At 46.2% G+C, this 27,847-nt stretch overlaps 1 protein-coding gene across 2 annotated transcripts in view; it reads right to left on the reverse strand.

Moving 5' to 3' along the window:
• Window positions 1-27,847, reverse strand: part of LOC115482188 (E3 ubiquitin-protein ligase RNF113A-like) — a 76,486-nt gene that overhangs the window by 18,730 nt on the left and 29,909 nt on the right. For both annotated transcript variants that reach the window (XM_030221786.1, XM_030221785.1), the window contains exons 3-7: window positions 25,900-26,007; window positions 20,409-20,516; window positions 19,705-19,814; window positions 9,461-9,567; window positions 9,252-9,341 (exon numbers count right to left, since the gene is read on the reverse strand). In XM_030221786.1, coding sequence (XP_030077646.1) covers window positions 9,252-9,341; window positions 9,461-9,567; window positions 19,705-19,814; window positions 20,409-20,516; window positions 25,900-26,007 — 523 coding nt within the window. The remainder of the gene's footprint in view (window positions 1-9,251; window positions 9,342-9,460; window positions 9,568-19,704; window positions 19,815-20,408; window positions 20,517-25,899; window positions 26,008-27,847) is intronic.

Here is a 27,847-nt window from a genome sequence, read left to right on the forward strand (position 1 = left end):
ATTAACCCCCCCCCCCCCCACCCCAATAAAAAAAACAACACATACACACAAACTTCAGGAGAAAGGCCAAATTGTCATAAGAACATATGAAAAGCTAATCACAGAATCCCAAATATTCATGAGACTGGGGGATTGGGCGTCCAAATGGTAGATGAAGTTCAACATTGACAAGTGCAAATTACAGCTATGTTATGCAAGGCTCTGCTTTAGGAGTTAAGGACCGAGAAAGGGATCTGGGAGTCATTGTGGATAGGACGTTGAAATCTTCAGCTCAATGTGCTGCTGCGGTGGCTAAGAAGGCAAACAGAATGTTGACTATTATTAGAAAAGGGATGGAAAACAAACATGAAGATGTTATAATTGCGTTATATCGCTCCATGGTGCGACCGCACCTGGAGTATTGTGTTCAGTTCTGGTCGCCTCATCTCAAAAAAGATATAAATGAACTGGATGAAGGTGCAGAGAAGGGCGACAAAAATGATAAAAGGGATGGGACGACTACCTTATGAGGAGACGTTAAGATGGCTGGGACTCTTTAGCCTGGAGAAAAGATGGCTGAGGGGTGATATGATAGAGGTGGGGTGGAGCAGACAGATGTGAAGCGTTTGTTTACACTTTCTAACAATAATAGAACCAGGGGACACAAGATAAAATTAGAATGTGGTAGGTTTAAAACAAATCGGAAAAAGTTTTTCTTTACTCAGCGCATGGTTAGACTCTGGAACTCATTGCCGGAGAAGGTAGTGACGGCAGCTGGCCTTGCTGAGTTTAAATGGGGTCTGGATAGATTCCTGAAGGAAAAGTCCATTGATCGTTATTACATTTTGGATTTTTGCCAGGTTCTTGGGGCCTGGATTGGCCGTTGTCGGAGACGGAGTGCTGGGCTTGATGGACCTTTGGTCTTTTCCTAGCATGGCGGTGCTTATGTACTACTTATCATTTCTATAGCGCTACTAGATGTAAGTAGCAGGAGTCCATGCTACCAATTCCAGAAAAGTGGCTTACCCCATGTCTATCTTAATAGAAGATTATGGACTTTTCCTCCAGGATTTATCCAAACCTTTTTTAAACCCAGATATGCTGACTGCTGTAACCATATCCTCTGGCAATGAGTTCCATAACTATTCATTGAATGAAAAATTATTTTCTCCCATTAGTTTTAAAAGTATTACAATGTAACTTCATTGAGCGTCCTCTAGTCTTTGTATTTTTTGAGAGAGTAAACATAAGTACATAAATATTGCCATACTGGGAAAGACCAAAGGTCCATCGAGCCCAGCATCCTGTTTCCAACAGTGGCCAATCCAGGTCACAAATACCTGGCAATATCCCAAAAATGTACCAAACATTTTATGATGCTTATCCCAGAAATAAGCAGTGGATTTTCCCAAGTCAATTTAATAATGGTCTATGGACTTTTCCTTTAGGAAGCCGACCAGACCCCTTTTTAAACCCCGCTAAGCCAACCAACCGCCTTTACCACATTCTCTGGCAACAAATTCCAGAGTTTAATTACACATTAAGCGAAGAAACATTTTCTCCAATTCATATTAAATTTGTAGCTTCATCGAATGCCCCCTAGTGCTAGTATTTTTGGAAAGAGTAAAGAAACAATTCACGTCTACCCGTTCCACTCCACTTATTACTTTATAGACCTCCATCATATCTCCCCTCAGCCGTCACTTCTCCATGATGAAGAGCCCTAGATGCTTCAGCCTTTCCTCATAGGTAAGTCGTCCCATCCCCTTTATCATTTTCATCGCCCTTCTCTGTACCTTTTCTAATTCCACTATATCTGTTGGCATCTTTAGAGCTCACTGATATTTGCACCGGTTTTCAGTGCTGGGTCCTTTTTTCATGGAAAATAATGCTTACATTGGCTTCCTATTGCGTATCATGTCAAAGTTAAGATTTTTATTATGACCCATAAAGTACTGCATACCAGTACTCCAGCTTATCTGTCATCTCTCATAATACCGTATACAGTGTACTCCATTTAAGTGCACGTCAGATAAGCGCATGCTCTGTTTAACTGCATGCCGTACTTCAGTCCCGTTTTTGGCACCATCAATGGGGACAAACTTTGGTTTAGCGCACCACTGATAAGTGCAAGATTCGCTTATATGCATGGTTTAAGACCGCTCCTCTGCAGGAAAGACTCCGCATAAGCACACGCACGGAATATGGAAGCCGATTGGCACGTGACAAAGGGGTGATAAATTTGAAATCTCATTGGTTACCTGCCACAGGCGGTAACCAATGAGAGTTAATTTGTTAGAATAAGTTGAAGAAAGTTGTTAGTGTACAATGGAGTTGTCGTCATCGCACAACTGTAAGACTTTAACACTGGCTGAACGAATAGAAGTTCTTAAAAAATTAGAAAACAAACAAAGTCAAGCATCTATTGCTAAAGAATATGGGGTCAATCCCAGTCAAATTTCACGTATCTTGAAGCAGAAAGATCAGCTTCTGGAAGACTGGCAAAACAATACTAATCCACACAGGAAACGTAAAACGGGCAGGAAAAGCTGAGGATGTAGAAGATGCTCTTCTTCGGTGGTTTTCGCAAGTCAGGAGCAGACAGTTTCCTGTCAGTGGTCCACTGCTTATGGAGAAAGCTAATCAGCTAGCTGAAAGTCTTGGACTAACTGAATTCAAAGCCACTGTTGGATGGTTGGAAAGATGGAAGGAGAGGAACAACATAAAATTCAAGAAACAGCATGGTGAGAAACAAGACACTGATGACTTTGGTGCTGAAAATTGGGTTGTTTCAGTTCTTCCTACCATCTTGAACGAGTTTGCACCTCGTGACATTTTCAATGCTGACAAAAACGGTCTCTACTGGCGAGCGATTCCTGATGGAATACTTGCATTCAAACAAGCCGAAACTACAGGAAGTAAAACGTTGAAGGACCGACTGACAATCCTCCTTTGCTGCAATATGGATGGAAGTGAGAAGCTGGAGCCATTCGTAATTGGAAAGAGCAAACACCCCCGTTGCTTCAAGAATGTTAAGCGACTTCCTGTGTCACACGAGACTAACGCAAATTCATGGATGACTGGGGAAATTTGGAAGCAGTGGCTAAAGAAGTTAAGACACTAGAATGTGGGCACAAAAGCGTCAGATTTTGTTGCTTTGTGATAATTGTGCTGCACACAGGGATTATGTCAGGCAGTCTAATGTCAAGGTGGTCCTCCTGCCACTAAACACTACTTCTCTGATTCAACCTATAGATCAGGGCATAATAGCCAATTTCAAAAAACATTAATCGGGCTCTTGTGCTACGTCGTCTGATGAGCATTATGGATGGCCAGACTGGCAAGGATAAACGTGCTGTTGAACTGGCTCGTAATCTATCACTGCTGGATTCCCTGCATATGCAGAAAGAAGCCTGGAATCATGTTACACAGGCAACCATTGTGAACTGCTACAAGTGGGCAAGCTTTGTTAAGGATGTGGAGAGGGACGAAACAGATGCAGCTGTTGCAAACGCGACATATAAACAGGTTATTGACATCCCAGCCGGTGTTACTGAAGAGGAGTTTCATCACTAAGTAGCTGTTGATTACGATCTACAAACAGCTGCCAACAGCACTGATGTTGAGATATGCGCCTACACGCACGCAACAACAGCTGATGATGAAACAGATAATGAAATGAGCAGCGAGGCATATGCTGACAAATTCAACAACCTCTTGTCAGTTTTGCAAGAGCGCTGGAGAGTCTCAACACCGTGCGTGCCTATCTGGAGGCCACTGGATGTCAGTGCTATGACAGTTTTTACCGTCTAACAGACGTAGTCTATGGAACTCACAGACACAATAGTGTACAGAGGACTATGACTGATTACTTCAAGTAAGCCTAACGTCAGTTAACGGAGACTGTACACTGTACATAATAAACAGTACATGTGTTTATCAGATTTCGAGCTTCTTTGGGTCACAACGGTTAAGTGCACGCTCCGGTTAACTGCATGTATTTCTTTGGTCCCAGACCCTTGCACTTAAGCGGATTGCACTGTACTCCCACAAGTATTCTAGTCCTAATAGGGCCCAGGGCCTGGTGGGAGTCTACAAGAGCACGTACTTTCTTTTTTCTTGCTCTTGCATTATGGAACTCCCTTCTGCAGTATCTCCAGCTGGACACTTCTTATTCTTCTTTTCGTAAAGCTTTGAAAACTTACTTTTTTGAACTTGCTTTTTGGATTGGAGGACAGTTTGTCCCTGTGGTAGTAGATTGTTTTTAAGTTTGGATGATTCAATTTTATGCTTTATATATAAGTGGTATGTAAGATTTAGAACACTGTAGTATGGGGATGTATGTTTTGTGTGATTGTTCTTTCCTATTTTATTAATGACGTTCCTTTCTATTTCCTGGATTTTTTTTTTTCATATGTAAACCGCCTCAATTTGCCAGAGAGGTGTATGAAGCTGAAGTAGAAAAATAGGTCTCCCTTTTGAACAAACTCTGGGTCAAAGTACAGCAAGCAATGCATGAAGTTCCAAAGGGGAGCCAGGCTGAGGACCTGCTGTAAGCTACCTATCGGCAATATCAATAGAAATCACAGCAATATTGTGAATTTCTGAACAGGCAAACAACATTAGACAGCAAGGCCCAAAGGGAGAGACAGCAGGCCAAGGACCTCACATGCTAGACCATGATGTCTGAAGTAATTAAAGGCACAGAAACACACACAGCCCCTGCAGAGCAGAATCTGCCCCAATACTCTGGCAGCACTAGAAGTTCTAGGTCCCTGAAATCACACAGGACAAGCCATTCTAGCAGGTCCACTACAAGCTCTCTTGCTCTTAAATTGCAAATGGATGTGGTGGCTTCCAAATAAAAGATTCTTTATAGCAAACAAGAGGCCACTATTGAACGTGAGAAACTTAACATAGAAGAAGAGGGAAAGAAAACAGCTGCCGAGGATGTTGCCACTGCCAAGGCTAATGCGGCTGCTGCTGTTGCCACTGCTGAGGCTAATGCCACCGCCATTGCTGCTGCCTCTGAACGTAAGAAGGCAGAGTTTTATACATCACATTGAAGCTGCTCCAGCAGGCGAAAGAAGCAGCTGTCCTTGAGGCCCAAGTAAAGGCTATTGAAGGAATAAGGCAGGATGGCAGGGAGAGTCAGCTCAGCCACATCATTGCAGAAGATTCTGCCCAGTGAACAGCAGAATATGTGAAGGCTCATACCTTGTCTCACAAAAGCACAGTCACAGTCTGACTCAGAAGAATCATCAGATTCTGAGTAAGCATGTTCCTCTACACGAGTCTCGCTTCCCGAAAAAAGCAAGCCTAAAGGTAAAGCACACCATGTAGGCGAGCCGCCACCAGTGATCCATACTCTTGTATGCAAACGGATGCACTAGCACCAGCTCTCACTCCAGGAAAGCACACTAAAGGAAACGCTTTATTTCAACCACAGACTCTGGTGCTACCCAGGAACTGGGCTCAGATACAAGTTGGGCAGTTATGCCCTGCAAAATTCCCTGTGATTAAGCAACAGCCACTTGACCTGCCATACTTCACACCTGACTTCAAACCAACCCCAGCACACAGGCACCTACTGCCAGTGTGCTAGAAACTTCAGAAAGAAGATTTTACAACATACATGGCTCGCAAAAAGATGGGACTTTACCAGTTCAATGACTGCCCAGAAAAGTATAGAGGGTGGAAATCTAACTTTAAGGATGCCACGGCAATTATGAAGCTCACTCCCACATAAGAGATGAACCTGATGATAAAGTAGCCGTGAACTGAGTCACAAAAAAACAAATAGGCATTCAATCTACAAGATCCAGCATGGGAAAAAGAAGCAATAGATCTAAAAAAAAAAAAAAAAAAAAAAACCTCCAAGCTGTGCACAATGTACAAAATGTTCAATTTATTCACCACTAAAAAAAAATATTTAGATACCGTATTTTTCGGACTAGAAGACGCACTTCTTTCCCCCCAAATTTGGGAGGAAAATGTGGGTGCGTCTTATAGTCCGAATGTAGCATACCGGCTCGCTGTGGGGGGGTGGGGGGGCAGCCAGGGCTGGTCTTAGGCCGAGGTGAGCGTTGCAACCGCATAGGGCCTCGTGCTCAAAGGGGCCCCGCGCAGCGCGCCTTGTGGTCGCTGAGAGGGAAGGGAAGGACGAGGAGGCAAGCCTGCCTGCCTGCTGCTTTTACTTACTGCTGGTTCCCCGCAACTTCGGGTATGGAAATTAAAGATTTCAAGGCAGGGAGCACAGTTGCACGAACAGAAAGTCGGGGAGCTGAGGGCGGACAGGCGGGCTGGGGTTTGAACGAATCGCTGGACATGGGGAGGGGAGGAGAATTGCTGGACATGTCTCATTTAAGGTCCTGCGAGACTGCAAGAGAGGTTGCTGGCGCAGCAGTGAACCGGAGACAAGCAAGCTTCAAGATCTAGCTTAATTTATGGACTTTGCATGGACTTTTGAGGTATTTATGAGAATAGTGGTAACTACCAATACCAGGCGGGGAGTGTTTGCCCCCATATTCATGGAGGCATGTTTAATTTTATATGGATATGTTGGACATTGTTATATCAGATTGCATTGCTTGTAACAGTTTACATTGCTTGTGCCTTTAAGGAAGGCAAGAAGTGCCTTTGGACTACAAATATTAGTCTTCCTGCAGTGCTCTGTAACAGGCCTTTCCTGAGCACATGTCCCAGTTCCCTATGCCTTGTGGGACTTTTCTTATTGGCTGGCCTTGTCGCTATGTATGTGGGCTGGAGCCCGCCCGTCTTCTCTTCATTTGGGGTTTGAAAGTGTGACTGCTGCATGGTTTTCTAAGGACTGTAACCTAACTTTGCTGTCCATGTTGCATATTCCCTCTTTCCATTTAAATTACCAGGTTTTTACCATTTAAAAGTATTGACAGCATCTACTTGTCCGCCAATGCTAAGATTTCCTGGCTTCCCTGGTTACAGTATGAGTTGGTAGAGAACAGACTCCCAGTTCTGCATTGCAGAGATTCATGTGCACAACATCAAAACTGCAAGTTATTTTCCTTTGTTTGATGTGCATTAAAAATTTGGTTCAAGAGTTCCGAGTCTTCACAGTGATGTTCTATACTCTGGTTAACTGCATGCTAATCTCCTGAGTAGAGAGAGCCTTTCAGGAGACAAGAGCAGAACAAAATCCTTTATCAAGAGATCAAAACTTATTTCTAATCATATCCTTTTGCCTCCTATTAAGAATTACAGAATACTTCACTCTCTCTAGCTTCCATACAAAATTCCATCTAGCTAGGATCAACCAGGGGCAAAAGGAAACCAGGACCTCATTTCATCCTTATGACTATCTATTTTATATCTTAATAGTGATGAAAATGTGAGTAAGAACACAAGTTTGTGGCTTTGAAGCTCTGATCTCCTTTATTAATCTCCTGTATCTTGTTTTCTTGTCCGATGGCTGCAGCTAATGCAAAACAAATGGAGTATAAAGTACACTGAAAGGACTCTGAACAAAGGGAGAATATAAAATAACGGGGAAAAGTCTCCAGGTAGACAAACTAATGACTCCAAATTTCAATACTGCTTCTGACTGTGCTAGACGCAGAAAGGAGGAGGAGGAATTATGGATTAAAAAAAAAAAAATCAAGGGGAATCAAGATGGCGATTTTGAGCAGTGGTGTGGAAGCGACGCTCTGCAGGCTGTCGATTAATCTGCCGTGTGGGCTCCCGTTTACTATTCGAGAAATGGGTAAGCGGAAGGGGAAAACTGCGGCACCTACCTCCATGGTCCCGCACTTGACGCCATCTACCCGCCAGACGACCCTCGACAGCTTTGGTATCGCTTCCCAGGTTCAGCGGGATCCTGCTTGCGATCAAGCCCTGCTCTTTCGGGGGCGGAGCGCAGCATAGAGGGAGTTTCGTTGAGTCCTCCCTCGCTTACAGCGCCCCAGCAACTCGGCCTCGAATTTTCTCCATGGGGGGCCACAGAGAATGAGGAGAACACTACCATTACTGTGGTAGGAGGACCCAGGGATCTTCAACCCCAGGAAGTGAAACGTCGCACAGGGACAGAGTCAACCCTGTTCTTCTACTCCTGGGAGGTTAACGCCGGGGAATACTGGAGAAATTAGAAGACCAGCTGTAGTCACACTGGAGACCTTATGGGACGCAATACAGGGTGTAAGTACTGCATTACTACAGATGAATACTTTAATGAAAAACGAAATTTCCGAGTTAAAACAAGGACATCAGGATTTGTCTGTTAAACTTCAAGAGCAAATTGGGGAAAAAATGATAAGTTGAAGGGAACTAGATAAATTACAAAATGTTACATCAGAATTAATTAGAGAAAGAGAGATCCAAGAAACAAAAATTGAATATTTGGAAAACACCGCTCGTAGGAATAATTTAAGAATCTTAAATTTTCCAAAATGTCCACTGTACCCGCAGCCGACATGCTCAGAAATATTTAGAGAAATACTGGAGATCCCAGAGGAGGGCTTTCCGCCCATAACGAGGGCCCAGAATCTATCAGGAAATAAAGGGTTCCAAAGGATTAACTCAAGATAATCCTAATCTTAATCTAACAGATTTTTTGGAAAACTCTCTTGAGATTGTAACAAAGAACAACGTTACTTGTCACATTTGCCTTGGAACCAGACAAAAACAAAATATTTCGACTATATTTTCGTCATTTAAATGACCTTTTTTCTTGGGGGTAAGATTCAAATTTTTCCAGACATTGCAAGAAATACGCAAAAAAGGAGAAAAGAATTTATTTTGTATAAATCAAGGATTTTGAATTTAGGTGGTCTTTTTGTGTTAAAATTTCCTTGCAGATGTTGTATATCCTTAGAATCTGTTAATTATGTATTTTATACCCCCAAAAAGTTGTTGGAATTCATTGAACTTAAAGAAAAAAAGGAATAGACCCCTGGAAACAATCTCATAAGAAATATGCTGTAAAGTCAGCTGTCGGCTACTGTTGTCCCTAACTGCTCTGTAATTTGATTACTTTTTTTTTTTCTTCTGTTGATTATCCTAGTATCTTGATTCAAGTTTTTGATTTTGATTTAGGGGACTAAATTAATAGTATATTTCAATAATATATTTACTATATGTAAAATATGTTATTTATATAATTCTTTATTTTTTTTCTGGATTTCCAAGACATTTATGTTTTAAATATGTAAATGTAAAAAATTAATAAATATGAAATTTAAAAAAAAAATCAGCAGTGTACAATGCAGAACACATCAGTATTGGTGAAAAAATTTGCATACCATTCACTCCATAGCGACCTTCATCCAGCTCTCGTTCAATTTGCCAGCCATGTTTGTAGTCTGATCTGTCATGCAGGAATTTACAGCTGTCTAGAGGAGAAATCAGAAATGGCAAAGTGAAGCTATTTTTCCAGAGCAGAAAGCATGGTTACAGGGCCTCCAGTTCCTTCTCTTTTCACAAATTTGAAACAGATTAAATCATTCCTCACCTCCAAAGCCACAGAATCCAGTCTCCTTATAATCTTTGCAAATGTCTGGCTGGTAGTCCCACCTCACTGTGGACCGCAAATGTTCGGGGGCTCGGATTGGTCCCTTCCTGTGTACAGCAAGAAATCAATACTTCATAAGAAGAGTTCCAAGACTGAAATATTGTTTGTCGGTGCAACATTCATACATAAGTTTTGTTGCTTTTATCTATGGGTTTATTTCTTTATAAAAAAAATTTCACCATAAAAAAAAAAAAAAAAAAAAAAAAGAGTGCTGCACAGAAGATTAATGACATTATAGAGGGAGCCTAATACATGAATATGGGGGCTTTACACACGTTTTAAGTGAAGACTGTTGAACTAGCAAAAACATGAAATATCATCTCCTAACTCCATAATGACAAGGAAACAATATTAATGGCACCAAATATAAACCAGTAAGTGTGCTGTAAGGTTTCATATCTGAATCTGGACTTTAAGAGAGGATACTCAATGCGCTGGAATTTAGGGGTATGTCTACTAAAATATGGTAACCCTAGCGCGTGCTTGGCGGATACAAAAACACTTACCACAAGAAAGCATTAAAGCATTTGTGGTAGCAAGCTGTTTGTATGTGCTAAGCGCATGGTGGTCAGTTTTTTTTTTGCGTTACTTTTCTGGAGGGTGCGTGTCAGGGGTGGAGAATCCCAGCCATCCCTTGGATGACTCCCAGGTCCACCGCTCCAGGTTCCTAGTGCTTCCACCAGCTACCTTCCAGGTGCTGTGGAGGGCTTACAGCCCATCTACATATCCTCCCAGACCTTCTCCGAGGTGACTCCCAGGTCCACCACCAACCACCCAGGGCCTCCGCTCCAGGTGCCTAGTGCTTCCACCTGAAACCTAGAGATGCCACACACCTACAAGTTTTAATTTTCTTCCTGCTATTCCCAATGACTCCAATACAATTTCTTTTTTGATACTGTCCCTTCCCAATCTCTTTCTCCATCTGAAACCATTCCCGTGTATACCGCGGGGATCCCCTCCAGGACCGCGGGGATCCGGTGGGGATGGACCCGGGTCCTGCGGCGTTCCCGTGAAACGGAAGGGAAAACAGAGACTGCCCTGTCTTCAACTCCCTCCCTCCCTCCACCTCGCCTCCCGCCCTCCCCATACATACCTGGCATCACCCTGGTGGTCTAGTGGCTTGCTTCGGATCAGGAAAGGTCCCCCTGCTTTCCTGCCTGCTGCCACCGATCCTTTCACCGCCACTTACTTAAGATGGTTGCCGAGACTTCAAGCAAGCCACTAGACCACCAGGGTGATGCCAGGTATGTGTGGGGAGGACATCCAGGGCTGGAGGAGAGTGCACGGGAGGGAGAGAGCTGAAGACAGGTAGTCTCCGTTTCCCCTTCCTTGCACGGCCGTCACCATACACTCAAAACAGAGCAAACAAACCTATGAGCTGCTGCATTCATGTTGTTCTTTATTATTGGTAGCATTTTTATTTTTTATTACATTTGTACCCCGCGCTTTCCCCACTCATGGCAGGCTCAATCTCACTTGTATTTTCAAACATAACGACTTGTGTAGCATATGGATGTACACAGAGGAAGTATAATAACGGAATAACTTTTCATAGGTAGAGTAGTAATTTGTTTATAGACTTCCTGAATCAGTAGGCCAAGCTCCATCTCTGGCCGACTTCAAATTTAAGGGTAAAAGCTCACTTTTTTGATGCTGCTTTTAACTCCTAACCCCTATTCGCTTGTTCAGTACCCATGTCTGTTTCATCATTCCCACCTTTATCCCTTATTTGTCCAGTTTGTCTTAATTATATTGTAAGGTCTGTTCAGCAGGGACTGTCTCTTACATGTTCAGTGTACAGCGCTGCGTACATCTAGTAGCGCTATAGAAATGATAAGTAGTAGTAGTAGAATGGGCGTGGACACGTTATCCAGCTAGCAGGTTCTAAATACCGTGTGCTAACTGGTTAGCCTGTACACAATGTGGGAGCCTGTACACAATGTGGGAACCTAAAAGAGAAATCCTGAACATTCCCGTATTTCCTAGGTGCACTAGAAATGGGCTTAGTGTGTGAGAATGTCCCATGTTAGCACACACTAAGTCCATTTACTAGTGTGCTTTAGTAGACATAGACATCCTTGAGTCCTGCTACACCAGTTCAAACCAGTGGGTTATGTCCCCCAACCAGCAAATGGAAGGTAGAGGAAAACTGACAGATTCCAGTGACATCATAGATGTAGCCTGCAGCTAGTCAATAGACTTTACCAAAGTGAGTGCCAACCCCTTTATCATTTTGGTCGCTCTTCTTTGAACCTTTTCTAATTCTGCTATATCTTTTTTGAGATACGGCAACCAGAATTGAACACAATACTTCAGGTGAGGTCACACCATGGAGCAATACAAAAGCATTATTCACCATCCCTTTCCTAATAATTCCTAGCATCCTGTTTGCTTTTTTGGCTGCCGCCACACACTGAGCAGATTTCAGCATATTGTCTACAACGACAACTAGATCTTTTTCTTGGGTGCTGACCCCCAAGGTGGACCCTAGAATCAGGTAACTATGATTTGGATTATTCTTCCCAAAGTGCATCACTTTGCATTTGTCCACATTAAATTTCTTCTGCACTTATGTTCATGCAAATGGGTGTCACTGTAAATTTTCTTCTTCCTCCATCTGCTGGACATAATCTACTGGTTTGGATTGGTCTAGCTGGATGAAAATGAATCATGGATCTTGACAAGCAATCACTCTGGTCATATATTTCCACTTAATGGACTATAGGTAACATCCAACCTATGACTGTTCTCTGTGCAGGTGCAGGTGCAGACCAGAAAAGGTACCTCTTCTGCCAGCCTGCAAGAGGAAGGGACATGTGCAATGATCCTAGGCCTTCACTCCAAGTCCTTAACCAGAGCTCTGCCAGAGGACCCTCCCAGCAACAGAGTAGGTTTGTTTTTGGTTTTAGTTGGGGACCACCAGAGTGTCCTCTCCTCAAAATGTCTGCCTGACTTTGGCCCAAGCACAACAGAAAAATGAAACACCACAGGTTTCTCCAGGCCAAAAAAAGTGTACAGTATGTGCTTTCTTTATTCAAGGCAAAAGCTTGGGCACCACCATCTTTCAATGTACCTATTGGAGATATAAATCATCCCTGGTTCTAGTATGCCATAGCTCTGTCTCCATGTTCTCATTACTGGGGCAAGTGTTCATAAAACAGTCCTGCTCCTGCTGTAGAAGGTCAAATAGCTAAGAAGGTAGAAACACAGAAAGCAAACTAATTTCAGTCACTTTGGGAAAGGGAAACTGAATCTGGAAGCCCCTACTTATAAGAAATATTAATACCTGTTGGTATGCGTTAACCCTGTTTCAATAAAGATATTTACAAAAAAGGAAAAAGACCCCATAACTGAGCAAAAATGGTAATATATACATCTACTATAAAGCGAATGCTACATACCTGTAGAAGGTATTCTCCGAGGACAGCAGGCTGATTGTTCTCACTGATGGGTGACGTCCACGGCAGCCCCTCCAATCGGAAACTTCACTAGCAAAGTCCTTTGCTAGCCCTCGCGCGCCCGCGCGCACCGCGCATGCGCGGCCGTCTTCCCGCCCGAAACCGGCTCGAGCCGGCCAGTCCAGTATGTAGCAAGACAATACACTTCAAGGGAAGACACAACTCCAAAGGGGAGGCGGGCGGGTTTGTGAGAACAATCAGCCTGCTGTCCTCGGAGAATACCTTCTACAGGTATGTAGCATTCGCTTTCTCCGAGGACAAGCAGGCTGCTTGTTCTCACTGATGGGGTATCCCTAGCCCCCAGGCTCACTCAAAACAACAACATTGGTCAATTGGGCCTCGCAACGGCGAGGACATAACTGAGATTGACCTAAAAAATTTACCAACTAACTGAGAGTGTAGCCTGGAACAGAACAAACAGGGCCCTCGGGGGGTGGAGTTGGATCCTAAAGCCCAACAGGTTCTGAAGAACTGACTGCCCGAACCGACTGTCACGTCGGGTATCCTGCTGCAGACAGTAATGAGATGTGAATGTGTGGACAGATGACCACGTCGCAGCTTTGCAAATTTCCTCCATGGTGGCTGACTTCAAGTGGGCTACCGACGCTGCCATGGCTCTAACATTATGAGCCGTGACATGACCCTCAAGAGCCAGCCCAGCCTGGGCGTAAGTGAAGGAAATGCAATCTGCTAGCCAATTGGATATGGTGCGTTTCCCTACAGCCACTCCCCTCTTGTTGGGATCAAAAGAAACAAACAATTGGGCGGACTGTCTGTGGGCTGTGTCCGCTCCAGATAGAAGGCCAATGCTCTCTTGCAGTCCAATGTGTGCAGCTGACGTTCAGCAGGGCAGGAATGAGGACGGGGAAAGAATGTTGGCAAGACAATTGACTGGTTCAGATGGAACTCCGACACAACCTTTGGCAGAAACTTAGGGTGAGTGCGGAGGACTACTCTGTTGTGATGAAATTTGGTGTAAGGGGCCTGGGCTACCAGGGCCTGAAGCTCACTGACTCTACGAGCCGAGGTAACTGCCACCAAGAAAATGACCTTCCAGGTCAAGTACTTCGGATGGCAGGAATTCAGTGGCTCGAAAGGAGGTTTCATCAGCTGGGTGAGAACGACATTGAGATCCCATGACACTGTAGGAGGCTTGACAGGGGGCTTTGACAAAAGCAAACCTCTCATGAAGCGAACAACTAAAGGCTGTCCTGAGATCGGCTTACCTTCCACTTGGTAATGGTATGCACTGATTGCACTAAGGTGAACCCTTACGGAGTTGGTCTTCAGACCAGACTCAGACAAGTGGAGAAGGTATTCAAGCAGGGTCTGTGTAGGACAAGAGCGAGGATCTAGGGCCTTGCTGTCACACCAGACGGCAAACCTCCTCCAATGAAAGAAGTAACTTCTCTTAGTGGAGTCTTTCCTGGAAGCAAGCAAGATGCGGGAGACACCCTCTGGCAGACCCAAAGAGGCAAAGTCTACGCCCTCAACATCCAGGCCGTGAGAGCCAGGGACTGGAGGTTGGGATGCAGAAGAGCCCCTTCGTCCTGCGTGATGAGGGTCGGAAAACACTCCAATCTCCACGGTTCTTCGGAGGATAACTCCAGAAGAAGAGGGAACCAGATCTGACGCGGCCAAAAGGGAGCAATCAGAATCATGGTGCCGTCGGTCTTGCTTGAGTTTCAACAAAGTCTTCCCCACCAGAGGAATGGGAGGATAAGCATACAGCAGACCTTCCCCCCAATCCAGGAGGAAGGCATCCGACGCCAGTCTGCCGTGGGCCTGAAGCCTGGAACAGAACTGAGGGACCTTGTGGTTCACTTGAGATGCGAAGAGATCCACCAGGGGGGTGCCCCACGCCTGGAAGATCTGTCGCACCACACGGGAATTGAGCGACCACTCGTGAGGTTGCATAATCCTGCTCAACCTGTCGGCCAGACTGTTGTTTACGCCTGCCAGATATGTGGCTTGGAGCACCATGCCTTGACGGCGAGCCCAGAGCCACATGCTGACGGCTTCCTGACACAGGGGGCGAGATCCGGTGCCCCCCTGCTTGTTGACATAGTACATGGCAACCTGATTGTCTGTCTGAATTTGGATAATTTGATGGGACAGCCGATCTCTGAAAGCCTTCAGAGCGTTCCAGATCGCTCGCAACTCCAGAAGATTGATCTGTAGATCGCTTTCTTGGGTGTGAAGCCCATCGACATGAGCTCCCCATCCCAGGAGAGACGCATCCGTGGTCAGCACTTTTTGAGGCTGAGGAATTTGGAAGGGACGTCCCAGAGTCAAATTGGAGCAAATCGTCCACCAATACAGGGATTCGAGAAAACTCGTGGACAGGTGGATCACGTCCTCTAGACCCCCGGCGGCCTGATACCACTGGGAGGCTAGGGTCCATTGAGCAGATCTCATGTGAAGGCGGGCCATGGGAGTCACATGAACTGTGGAAGCCATGTGGCCCAGCAATCTCAACATCTGCCGAGCTGTGATCTGCTGGGACGCTCGCACCCGCGAGACGAGGGACAACAAGTTGTTGGCCCTCGCCTCTGGGAGATAGGCGCGAGCCGTCCGAGAATCCAGCAGGGCTCCGATGAATTCGAGTTTCTGCACTGGGAGAAGATGGGACTTTGGGTAATTTATTCACAAACCCCAGTAGCTCCAGGAGGCGAATAGTCATCTGCATGGACTGCAGGGCTCCTGCCTCGGATGTGTTCTTCACCAGCCAATCGTCGAGATATGGGAACACGTGCACTCCCAGCCTGCGAAGCGCCGCTGCTACCACAGCTAGGCACTTTGTGAACACCCTGGGCGCAGAGGCGAGCCCAAAGGGTAGCACACAGTACTGGAAGTGGCGTGCGCCCAGCTGAAATCGCAGATACTGTCTGTGAGCTGGCAGTATCGGGATGTGTGTGTAGGCATCCTTCAAGTCCAGAGAGCATAGCCAATCGTTTTGCTGAATCATGGGGAGAAGGGTGCCCAGGGAAAGCATCCTGAACTTTCTTTTACGAGATATTTGTTCAGGGCCCTTAGGTCTAGGATGGGACGCATCCCCCCTGTTTTCTTTTCCACAAGGAAGTACCTGGAATAGAACCCCAGCCCTTCTTGCCCGGATGGCACGGGCTCGACCGCATTGGCGCTGAGAAGAGCGGAGAGTTCCTCTGCAAGTACCTGCTTGTGCTGGAAGCTGTAGGACTGAGCTCCCGGTGGACAATTTGGAGGTTGAGAGGCCAAATTGAGGGTGTATCCTTGCCGGACTATTTGGAGAACCCACTGATCGGAGGTTATGAGAGGCCACCTTTGGTGAAAAGCTTTCAACCTCCCTCCGACAGGCAGGTCGCCCGGCACTGACACTTGGATGTCGGCTATGCTCTGCTGGAGCCAGTCAAAAGCTCGCCCCTTGCTTTTGCTGGGGAGCCGCGGGGCCTTGCTGATTCGCACGCTGCTGACGAGAGCGAGCGCGCTGGGGCTTAGCCTGGGCCGCAGGCTGTCGGGAAGGAGGATTGTACCTACGCTTGCCAGAAGTATAGGGAACAGTCTTCCTTCCCCCGAAAAAATCGTCTACCTGTAGAGGTAGAAGCTGAAGGCTGCCGGCGGGCGAACTTGTCGAATGCGGTGTCCCGCTGGTGGAGAGACTCTACCACCTGCTCGACTTTTTCGCCAAAAATGTTATCCGCACGGCAAGGCAAGTCCGTAATCCGCTGCTGGATTCTATTCTCCAGGTCGGCGGCACGCAGCCATGAGAGCCTGCGCATCACCACACCTTGAGCAGCGGCCCTGGACGCAACATCAAAAGTGTCATAAACTCCTCTGGCCAGGAATTTTCTGCACGCCTTCAGCTGCCTGACCACCTCCTGAAAAGGCTTGGCTTGCTCAGGGGGAAGAGCATCAACCAAGCCCGCCAACTGCCAGCACATTATTCCGCATGTGTATGCTCGTGTAGAGCTGGTAAGACTGGATCTTGGACACGAGCATAGAGGAATGGTAGGCCTTCCTCCCAAAGGAGTCTAAGGTTCTAGCGTCCTTGCCCGGGGGCGCCGAAGCATGTTCCCTAGAACTCTTAGCCTTCTTTAGGGCCAAATCCACAACTCCAGAGTCATGAGGCAACTGAGTGCGCATCAGCTCTGGGTCCCCATGGATCCGGTACTGGGACTCGATCTTCTTGGGAATGTGGGGATTAGTTAATGGCTTGTCCAGTTCGCAAGCATGTCTTCTTCAGGACATGGTGCAAGGGAACAGTGGACGCTTCCTTAGGTGGAGAAGGATAGTCCAGGAGCTCAAACATTTCAGCCCTGGGCTCGTCCTCCACAACCACCGGGAAGGGGATGGCCGTAGACATCTCCCGGACAAAGGAGGCAAAAGACAGACTCTCGGGAGGAGAAAGCTGTCTCTCAGGAGAGGGAGTGGGATCAGACGGAAGACCCTCAGACTCCTCGTCAGAGAAATATCTGGGATCTTCCTCTTCCTCCCACGAGGCCTCACCCTCGGTGTCAGACACAAGTTCACGGACCTGTGTCTGCAACCTCGCCCTGCTCGACTCCGTGGAACCCCGTCCACGATGGGGGCGTCGAGAGGTAGACTCCCTCGCCCGCATCGGCGAAGCTCCCTCCGGCCGACGTAGTCGGGGAGCCTTCCTGGGAGGTGGCCGCGGTCGGTACCGCATGCGGTACCGACGTTGGGGACCTCAACCTGGGCGATGGGCCAGCCGGCGCCACGCTCAACGGTACCGGTGGCGCAAGCACCGCCGGTACCGGAGGGGTAGGGGCGCAACAGCTCTCCCAGAATCTCTGGGAGAACGGCCCGGAGGCTCTCGTTTAGAGCGGCTGCAGAGAAAGGCTGAGAGGTCGATGCAGGCGTCGACGTCAGTACCTGTTCCGGGCGTGGAGGCTGTTCCGGGCTGTCCAGAGCGGAGCGCATCGACACCTCCTGAACAGAGGGTGAGCGGGTCCTCTCGGTGCCGATGCCTGCTGGGTGCCGAATCCCTCGGCGACCCAGAGCTCTCGGTGCCGACACGGGGAGGAGACCGGTGTCGATGCTTCTTTCGATTTCTTCCGAAGCATGTCACCGGAGCTCCCCGGCACCGACGAGGAGGACGTCGAATCCATCCGTCGCTTCCTCGGGGCCGAGACTGAAGAAGGTCGATCTCGGGGGGGCTGTACCGCAGGAGCCCTCAGGGTAGGCGGAGACCCACCCGAGGGCTCACCGCCACCAGCAGGGGAATGGACAGCCCTCACCTGCACTCCACCCGATGCACCACCGTCCGACGACATCAGCAGACGAGGTCCTGGTACCACCGACGTCGATGCAGCTATCCGATGTCTCGGCGCCGATGCAGAGGCCCGATGCCTCGATGCACTCGATGCAGGGGCGGCCGAGGAAGATGTCTGGACGCTGACGACGTCGATGCACTCGAAGATCCCGGTGCCGATGCCGACGAAGAGCCCGAGAACAAAACGTTCCACTGGGCTAGTCTCGCTACCTGAGTCCGCCTTTGAAGCAGGGAACACAGACTGCAGTTCTGAGGGCGGTGCTCGGCCCCCAGACACTGAAGACACGACGAGTGTCGATCAGTGAGCGAGATAACCCGGGCGCACTGGGTGCACTTCTTGAAGCCGCTGGAAGGCTTCGATGTCATGGGCGGAAAAATCACGCCGGCGAAATCAAAAGCCGAAATGGCGAAATTTGAAGCACCAAATTTAGAGGGAGAAAAATCTCGACCGAGGCCGAAAAGAGGCCTACCCCGACGACGAAAGAAAACTTACCGGGGCAAAAAAAGCTGGAAGTACGGGGAGGATTTACACGAAACCCGGCGGGGGGTTTCCGGAGCACTTCCCGACTAGGACAAAGCTTTCCCGAAGGAAAAAAACACGTTCAAAAACAATTGGACGCGCGAGGTCGACTTTCCGGGGCTCGACACGGCGAAAACACGACCGTACCGAGTGCGGACAAAAGAAGACTGGCCGGCTCGAGCCGGTTTCGGGCGGGAAGACGGCCGCGGCATGCGCGGTGCGCGCGGGCGCGCGAGGGCTAGCAAAGGACTTTGCTAGTGAAGTTTTCCGATTGGAGGGGCTGCCGTGGACGTCACCCATCAGTGAGAACAAGCAGCCTGCTTGTCCTCGGAGAATAAAACTCACCCTCAACGTTCTGAGGACACTGACGTCAGTGAAGCCAAGCTACTGACTTCAGTTCCTTCAGGTTCGAAGGTTCGTGGTGGTGAAGCCACCGGGCCCCGCCCTCGCGTCAAACGTCATGACACTAAGGGCGGAGCAAACGTTGAGGGTGAGTTTTATTACTGTACCTGTGCTCCGCCCTCGCGTCATAACGCGATGACATCGAGGGCGGCCCAGGAAAATCGCCACCCACACAGAGCTACGACAACGCTAACAACTGCGGTGGCGCACGAACCAGCTACAACGGCGACGAGCCATGGGGCGGCCCAGGAAAATCGCCACTGTTCTCTGTATGTGACTCACCCCCCCCCCCAAAAAAAAAAAAGCTAGCGCCCGTTTCATTGCTCTGAGAAACGGGCCTTCTTTCCTAGTTATTCTATAATTTGTCAATTTAGCACACTAACCTTAGTGATCACTATTCTGTCTGCAGTGACTCTGATTTTTTTTTTTTTTTGTGCTAACCGAGAGAACATTTTGAAACAAACATACTGTACTTATTACAAAAAAACATTAAAAAGAACACGGCTTAGCACTGATGGAACAGCAGTCCTACCTGACCATTCCAGAGGAGGCGTTCCCCATGGACGTGTCCTTTGGCTTTACATATTTCTGATAATTATGGATTCCTCGATAAATTTTATCATCATCTTTCCCTCGCAGCTCCTAGAACAAAAGAGGAGACAGTAGCAAGTCTTCAGTTCCCCTACAAGTGAAGAAAAGACCGTTGCCCATAGTCCTTAACATACCCAGCCACAGAGAAAAAGGACTGTTTGGGGTCTCTGGTCCCCCAGCACATCATGGGAGAGACCAGGCTTCAAGTCCCCAGAACACCAAAGGCAAAAAGAACTGGAGCAGCCCACTGGCTCAGGTGCTGTGCACTGCTATTTGGAAGACACCTGCTTCAATGACCATGTTGGATTTTCTGCCCAACAGGCCTGCTAGGAATGCAGCACAGGCCCTTAAATGAGGCACTTAAGGGTGACACCTCAGAGCCTAATGCATAGACCCTGACCAAAACTAAAACTGCAATGACCACACCAGATGCGGTGGGGCAGGAAGAAATATTCCTACATATCTGTAAATGAAGGCTCATGATATCGGATGCCAACCCCAGGTCTGACAACTAGAACCATAACAAAGAAAGGGGTCTGGAATTGGGACTTCCAATCGGCACATTAAGAGCGACCATGCACCTCCAGTGGCATACAGGGGACTAAAGCGACAGCAATGCTTTAAGGTACAAGGGAAAATGCTGACATCCTGTATCTTTTGGCTTCGTTCAAAAATGGCTTGGGCGTCTTTGTCTTTTTCTGTGTCTAGTTCATATACTGCTGTTGCTCCCATGTCTTCGGGACCCACGGGTTTCTAAAACAGAAAGAAAGAGATTCCTGGTTAACTTAACAGAAAACAAACCAAAGAGAATTTAAACATCTCACTGCAAAGAGAACATAAGGTGACACAATGGGTAGATTCTATATTTTGCACCTTAAAAAAAAAAAAAACACACACGCCTAGGTTTATTCTATAAAGTATGCCTAAAACTTCGGGCGTACTTTATACAATACTCCTACATTTCTGAACTGTTTACAGAATAATCCAGAATACTTGTCTGTGTGACTAAATTCATTTATTCATTGTTATATCCCACAATTATCCAAAAACAAGTTTTGGTTCAATGTGGCCTACAGTTAACAATTATGAGACTACAAGTAATGCAAATTACAAAGTAATGTAGAAAATCAGAAGCACATACAAATTAACCATAAAATATGTATTGAAAAGGTAGGTTTTTAGTTCTTTTCTGAACACAGTTTGAAATGCTTCTTGTGACCGTATAGATGGATTTGTAAATTATGCTTCTGCAGGTGGGTAGGTGAAGTAGTAAATAACCTCTGGTTCCTGGGCTTGCATTTCTAGGTGATAGTTCAAGTCTAGGAAGTAATCCTGAGACATGCCAAGCAATACTTTGAAAACGAGCATGCTAGCTTTGAAAAATAGTCTGGCCTTGATTGGGAACCAGTGTAACATTACCAATAGTGGGGTTATTCTTTCATATTTTCACTTTTTGAATTTAGTCACAGGCAGTTATGTCAAGTAAACCTTGGTGTAATTGACGACCCCTAAATTAGGTGCGGACCAGCTGTATTCTATAACAATGCGCATAGATTTAGAAACGCCCATGACCCACCCATTCCACGCCTCCTTTTCAGCTATGCGCCTTAGAATTTACGCGCATCACTTTCCAGTATACGCTTAGACAGTTGTGCATGTAAATTCTAATTAATGCCAATTAGTGTCAATAATTGCTTGTTAATTACTACTACTACTACTACTTAACATTTCTAGAGCGCTACTAGGGTTACGCAGCGCTGTACAAATTAATAACTAAGGATGGTCCCTGCTCAGAAGAGCTTACAATCTAAAGGACGAAATGTCAAGTTGGGGTAGTCTCGATTTCCTGAGTAGAGGTGTTGTGATTAGGTGCCGAAGGCGACATTGAAGAGGTGGGCTTTGAGCAATGATTTGAAGATCGGTAGGGAGGGGGCCTGGCGTATGTGCTCAGGGAGTTTGTTCCAAGCATGGGGTGGGGTGAGGCGAGGCAGAAAGGGCGGAGTCTAGAGTTGGCGGTGGTGGAGAAGGGTACTGAAAGGAGGGATTTGTCTTGAGAGCGGAGGTTACGGGTAGGGACATAAGGGGAAATGAGGGTAGAGAGGTAAGGAGGGGCTGCAGATCGAGTGAATTTGTAGGTTAGTAGGAGAAGCTTGAACTGTATGCGGTATCTGATCGGAAGCCAGTGAAGTGACTTGAGGAGAGGGGTGATATGAGTATATCGGTCAAGGCGGAAGACAAGACGTGCGGCAGAGTTCTGGATGGACTGAAGGGGGGATAGGTGGCTAAGTGGGAGGCCGGTGAGGAGTAGGTTGCAGTAGTCAAGGCGAGAGGTAATGAGAGAGTGGATGAGAGTACGGGTGGTGTGCTCAGAGAGGAAGGGGCGAATTTTGCTAATGTTGTAGAGGAAGAAGCGACAGGTCTTGGCTATCTGCTGGATATGCGCAGAGAAGGAGAGGGAGGAGTCGAAGATGACACCGAGGTTGTGGGCAGATGAGACAGGGATGAGGGTGTTATCAACTGAGATAGAGAGTGAAGGGAGAGGAGAAGTGGGTTTGGGTGGTAAGACAATAAGTTCAGTCTTGGCCATGTTAAGTTTCAGGTGGCGGTTGGACATCCAGGCGGCAATGTCGGATAAGCAGGCCGATACTTTGGCCTGGATTTCCGCAGTGATGTCTGGTGTGGAGAGATATAGCTGGGTGTCGTCAGCATAAAGATGATAGTGGAAACCATGAGATGAGATCAGGGAGCCTAAGGAAGAGGTGTAGATTGAAAAAAGGAGGGGCCCAAGGACAGATCCCTGAGGAACTCCAACAGAGAACGGGATAGGGGAGGAGGACGAACCATGAGAGTGTACTCTGAAGGTACGATGGGAGAGATAAGAGGAGAACCAGGAGAGGACAGGGCCCTGGAACCCAAAGGAGGACAATGTGTCAAGAAGTAGGTTGTGATTGACAGTGTCAAAAGCGGCGGATAAGTCGAGGAGGATGAGGATAGAGTAGTGACCTTTGGATTTGGCGAGGAACAGGTCATTGCAGACTTTAGATAGTGCCGTTTCTGTTGAGTGTAGGGGGCGAAAGCCGGATTGAAGCGGATCGAGGATGGCATGAGAGGAGAAAAAATCAATGCAGCGGCTGTGAACGTGCGCACGTTCAAGTATTTTGGAGAGGAAGGGTAGGAGGGAAATGGGGCGGTAGTTGGAGGGACAGGTAGGGTCAAAAGATGGTTTTTTGAGGAGTGGTGTAACCACAGCATGCTTGAAGGTGTCCGGGACAGTTGCAGTGGAGAGAGAGAGGTTAAGGATATGACAGATGGTGGGGGTGATAGTAGGAGCGATGGTGCTAAGTAGGTTGGTGGGGATGGGGTCTGAGGAACAGGTGGTGGATTTCGAGGAGGAGAGGAGATGGGCGGTTTCCTCTTTGGTGATATCAGGAAAAGAGGAGAAGGAGGCCTGGGTTGGTTGGTTGGTTGAGAGAGTGGGTTATAGGATGAAGAGGAGGAGAAGGTTTGGTGGTGAATTCGAGGTTGATCTTCTGGACCTTGTCACGGAAGTAGTCAGCCAGAGATTGAGGAGAGAGTGAGGGGGGGTGGGAGCAGAGGGCACTTTGAGGAGGGATCTTTGGTCTGTCCCAGTGTGGCAATACTTATGTACTTATGACTCTTAGAAAGACATGACATCGTTCAGCACAGTGAGTACATTAACCTTAGCTAAGGGTACACAATGCACTAATTTCTAGCACTTCTACTGAATCCCCCGCTATAAATGTCACCACACACCACTGATTATGATTTTAATTGTTTATGTATTGTCTATTTCATCTTTATGAATTATAATCTACTTTCATACACCCTTTTTTTCATTTTCAAATATTTTTATTGAGTTTTGTTTTGGAAAAAAGAAAACACAACTCAGAAGCAACATCAAAAAAGGGAATCACATGCTGTCCCATCCATAAATACCTTCATATAAAATAATCATACAGAGCACAAAAACAAAAGCATTTTCTCCTTAAATTTCTGATATCTCATCTCATCTCTACATTCCTCAGTTACCTCTAAACCAATTCCCCTTATCCTTCTCCAAAAGAAAACTCTTAGCCCCTTATCTCCCCATTTTGAAACAAAGATGTTATATCAAATATAATAAAGCAAATCCAACAGTGATCCACTTTATTGGAGATCCTTATATACTACTACTGATGCTTATTTTTAAAGCATTACAAAGTTTGTACAGCAGTATACAATTACATATCATATAAGAGACTGTTCCCACTTAATAGAGCTTACAGCCTGGTTCAAACATACATAGTTGACAAACAGAAGTCTAACAGGGAATGTATTTGTTATAAAGAAGTGGTTAAGATTTAAAGGTTACCTACAAAAATAAATGTTTAGACTCGATTTGAATATGGCCAGGAAGTCTGAATGACTCACTTTGGAACTCTATCACAGGCAAATGGCAAGACCTCCATTTTACAAGCAGTAGGGAAGAAAAACTACACCACTGGAAGAAGGAGATAGGTCAGTAAGGAAAGCCTGATATGTACAATTATTCAGGAAGTCAATTTAAAGGATGATGTACTATCCTGGAATACTTACCATAAGTATTCACAATTATTCACAATTATTGGCTCCGATTAGCTTGTTAACTAATTAACTTGTGCGTGCAAATCCAGAATACGACCATATTTGAGTGTGCAACTCAAGCTGCACTATATAGAATCCGGGGGGGGGGGGGGGGGGTAGTGGGCCTTTTCTTGTCCTTTATTAAAAGTTGGGTCAATTACTAACTACATACTGAAAGCATCCATTTGGAGACACTGCCTCCGAGACAGCACAAAATTAAACATTTTCGTTCATTCACAGATCTAACAGTCATGAAGGCTCATATCATCAGCAGGACCACAGACCTTTACTTGGTCTTCTAGAGACAGAAAACGGCTCCTAGATAAGGTTTAGTGGGTTTTAGGTGAAGAGGCAGAAATGCAACCCCCCCCCAAAAAAAAAAATAAACAAACAGTTATCACCATAAACAACCTGCATGCTGCAGTGAATTTCAATTGAAGGGACTTCTTGGACAGAAGTTCTAGAATGGCTTAAATCATACCGAAAAGCGCTCACTGCATGCTTGCATCTCACAAGCAATAACAAAACCACCTCTTCACAGACACCTCTTGCCAACTGAAGTGAAGATTTCAAAATAAACACATAACACGTTAGTGCTGCCATTTGTTGATGAATTATGGAGGTGGAGGCAATACGTTTCACTTAAGCCTCATATGTTAATGAATTTTCTAACCCTGGTGTATTTTAAGATACTCACTGCAAAGCATTCTGAGGAACTGTAGCTTTTACATTAAGTTTACCTAGGGGCACAGTACTACCAAATTTTACACTCTAAACAGTAGAAGAATTAAATAAAATTAACCACTTATCTTCTTCATGATGACAATGAAGTCCAGAATACAAAAGAAAGATCTTAATGATTTTAACTATCAACTAAATTACCTTTAAAAGTTGGGGGGGGGGGGGGTTCCCTGTTGCTTAAAAGCAAAGTGTCAGCCCTAGCAGTGATATCTGAATTTTTGAGCAAAATTCTATTTTACAGATTTCAGAGTACAAAAATGCACAGAAGAGGAAATCTTAAAAAATGATTTGTAGGATTTTGTTTTGCAAAGAATTCCCTGGTCTTATCGTAGTTAAAAATTATCCCAAACAGAAAGACTGTGAGGTAATATAATAAAGCATGATAATAATCAATTTTGCTATTAAGCAATTGCAGTTTCTTTTATATTCTTTTAGAGAAAAAAAGGAACAAGTCATAGTCAGGGCTTCTGGTTTTAGGTTTAACTTATAAACTAAAATAAAAAACACTCGAAAACACCCCTTCCACTAGTAGTCTTTCATTTTTCTTCTTGCTTGTCTTTGTTCCTTTTCTGAGCTGACACATGTTTGATTCTACCAGAAAGGGTAACCAGCAAGAACCCCTATGGTGACAAAAACACTGACACTTTGTGCCCTCAAAGAATCACTAATTAGCTGGAAAATAAACATCTAAGTTTACAGTTTATAAACACCTTAGAAGTCCTAATCAATAATCTACTAAAAGTTTTCAGTTAGGTTTAACTCTGCTCCTTACCGCAGATCTGGTTGATTTGTAAGACACAGCAATACCTTTCACTGTGCCCTCTTCACTGCTGCCACCGCTGTCACTGTATTCTGTCTTCTCTTTCACAGATCTCTTGGTCTGCAAAATGAATGATTAACATAGGATACTGAACAAACTGAAACACTGCAGCCTTCTATGTTAAAGCATGTGAGTAGGGACAGATTTAAATTTCACACATCCTTAGGCAAATCAGCCAGTACTGTACCCCCCCCCCCCCCCCCCCCCCCCCCACACACACACACACAATGGATACAACCAAAGAAGGTTACATTTATTATATGCAGGTACTTTCTTTGTCCTTAGTGGGCTCACAATCTAAGTTTTTGTACCTGGGGCAATGGAGGGTTAAGTGATTTACCCAGAGAGTCACAAGGAGCTACAGTGGGAATCAAACCCAGTTCCTCAGGTTCTCAGCTCCCTGCACCAACCATTCTTGGCACAATCTTTCCCCCCTTCTTCCTATCAACAACAGGAGAGCAGCACTTCTGACTGAAGTCTGGCCTCCTCCTGTTGCACAGTACAAGCACCTAGACTAAGAGTTGTATAGTACAACTGCAGATATACAGCCCTGAACATCAGTGATAAGTATTCGGGTACAATAAGAAGTTACATTTTAAGTATGTGCCTGAGGCAAAAGGAAATAAAATTACTTACCCAGATCACAAGTATTATTAGTGAGAAAAACAAGACTTGAAAACTCTTTTTCTTTTTTTTGTTCTCAGCACATTGCTCTAAGCAGCAACTCACCCTTAAGGAATGGGGGAACCACCAAACATTGCTTGCATGTAAGACAGAAGGTAAAATTATGTATCATACCTGATAATTTTCTTTCCATTAATCATAGCTGATCAATCCATAGACTGGTGGGTTGTGTCCATCTACCAGCAGGTGGAGATAGAGAGCAAACTTTTGCCTCCCTATATGTGGTCATGTGCTGCCGGAAACTCCTCAGTATGTCGATATCAAAGCTCCATCCGCAGGACTCAGCACTTAGAGAATTACACCCACGAAGGGACACTCTGCCCAGCTCACCACCGCCGAAACGGGGGAGGGGAATTAACCCAGCTCATCCCCACACAAGTGGGGGAGGGGAATCCGTCCAGCTCATCCCCGCGGAGCGGGGGAGGGACACCACACCCGCCGATGCGGGGGGATCTGGCTTATCCTGCAACCGCAACCGCAGGAGGAGCTGACTGACCATAATACCGCCGAAGCGGGAGGGGTACAAAGCTGCCCTACAGCCGCACGAAGCGGGAGGGAGTGCCGGCAGAATTTAAATCTCAATCCAGCCCCGTAAAACGGAGGGGAGAGGAATGCAGCAGCTCACTGTAACACAAACTCGTCTCAACTCTTGAAGAATCCAAGTGAAAGAAGAACTTGAACACGAAGTCCTCCTGAAGTAACTGAAGGCTAAACTTGAACCTAAAATTCAACCAGAATATAAACAGTACAGATATCTGGGAGGGGCTATGGATTGATCAGCTATGATTAATGGAAAGAAAATTATCAGGTATGATACATAATTTTACCTTCCATATCATCAAGCTGATCAATCCATAGACTGGTGGGATGTACCGAAGCAGTACTCACCCAGGGCGGGACATAGAAATCCCTGACCGCAACACTGAAGCTCCAAACCGGGCCTCCGCCCGAGCAGCCACAGTCGAGCGGTAATGCCTGGCAAAGGTATGGGCCTTCCCCGCGGCCACCTAAGCCGCTGCAATGGCTTCCTTGCCCATCTTGCCACTGTAGGCTTAGAATCCTGCAGACCCTTACGAGGACCTGGAAACAGGACAAACAGATGATCCGATTTCCGGAAATCATTGGTCACTTCCAAGTATCTGATGATGACTCGTCTCACATCCAGAAATTGAGAGCAGAGTATTCCTCTGGGTAGACCTCCCTACGAAAGGAAGGG

Source organism: Microcaecilia unicolor, chromosome 12, assembly GCF_901765095.1.
Source record: "Microcaecilia unicolor chromosome 12, aMicUni1.1, whole genome shotgun sequence".
NCBI lineage: Eukaryota > Metazoa > Chordata > Amphibia > Gymnophiona > Siphonopidae > Microcaecilia > Microcaecilia unicolor.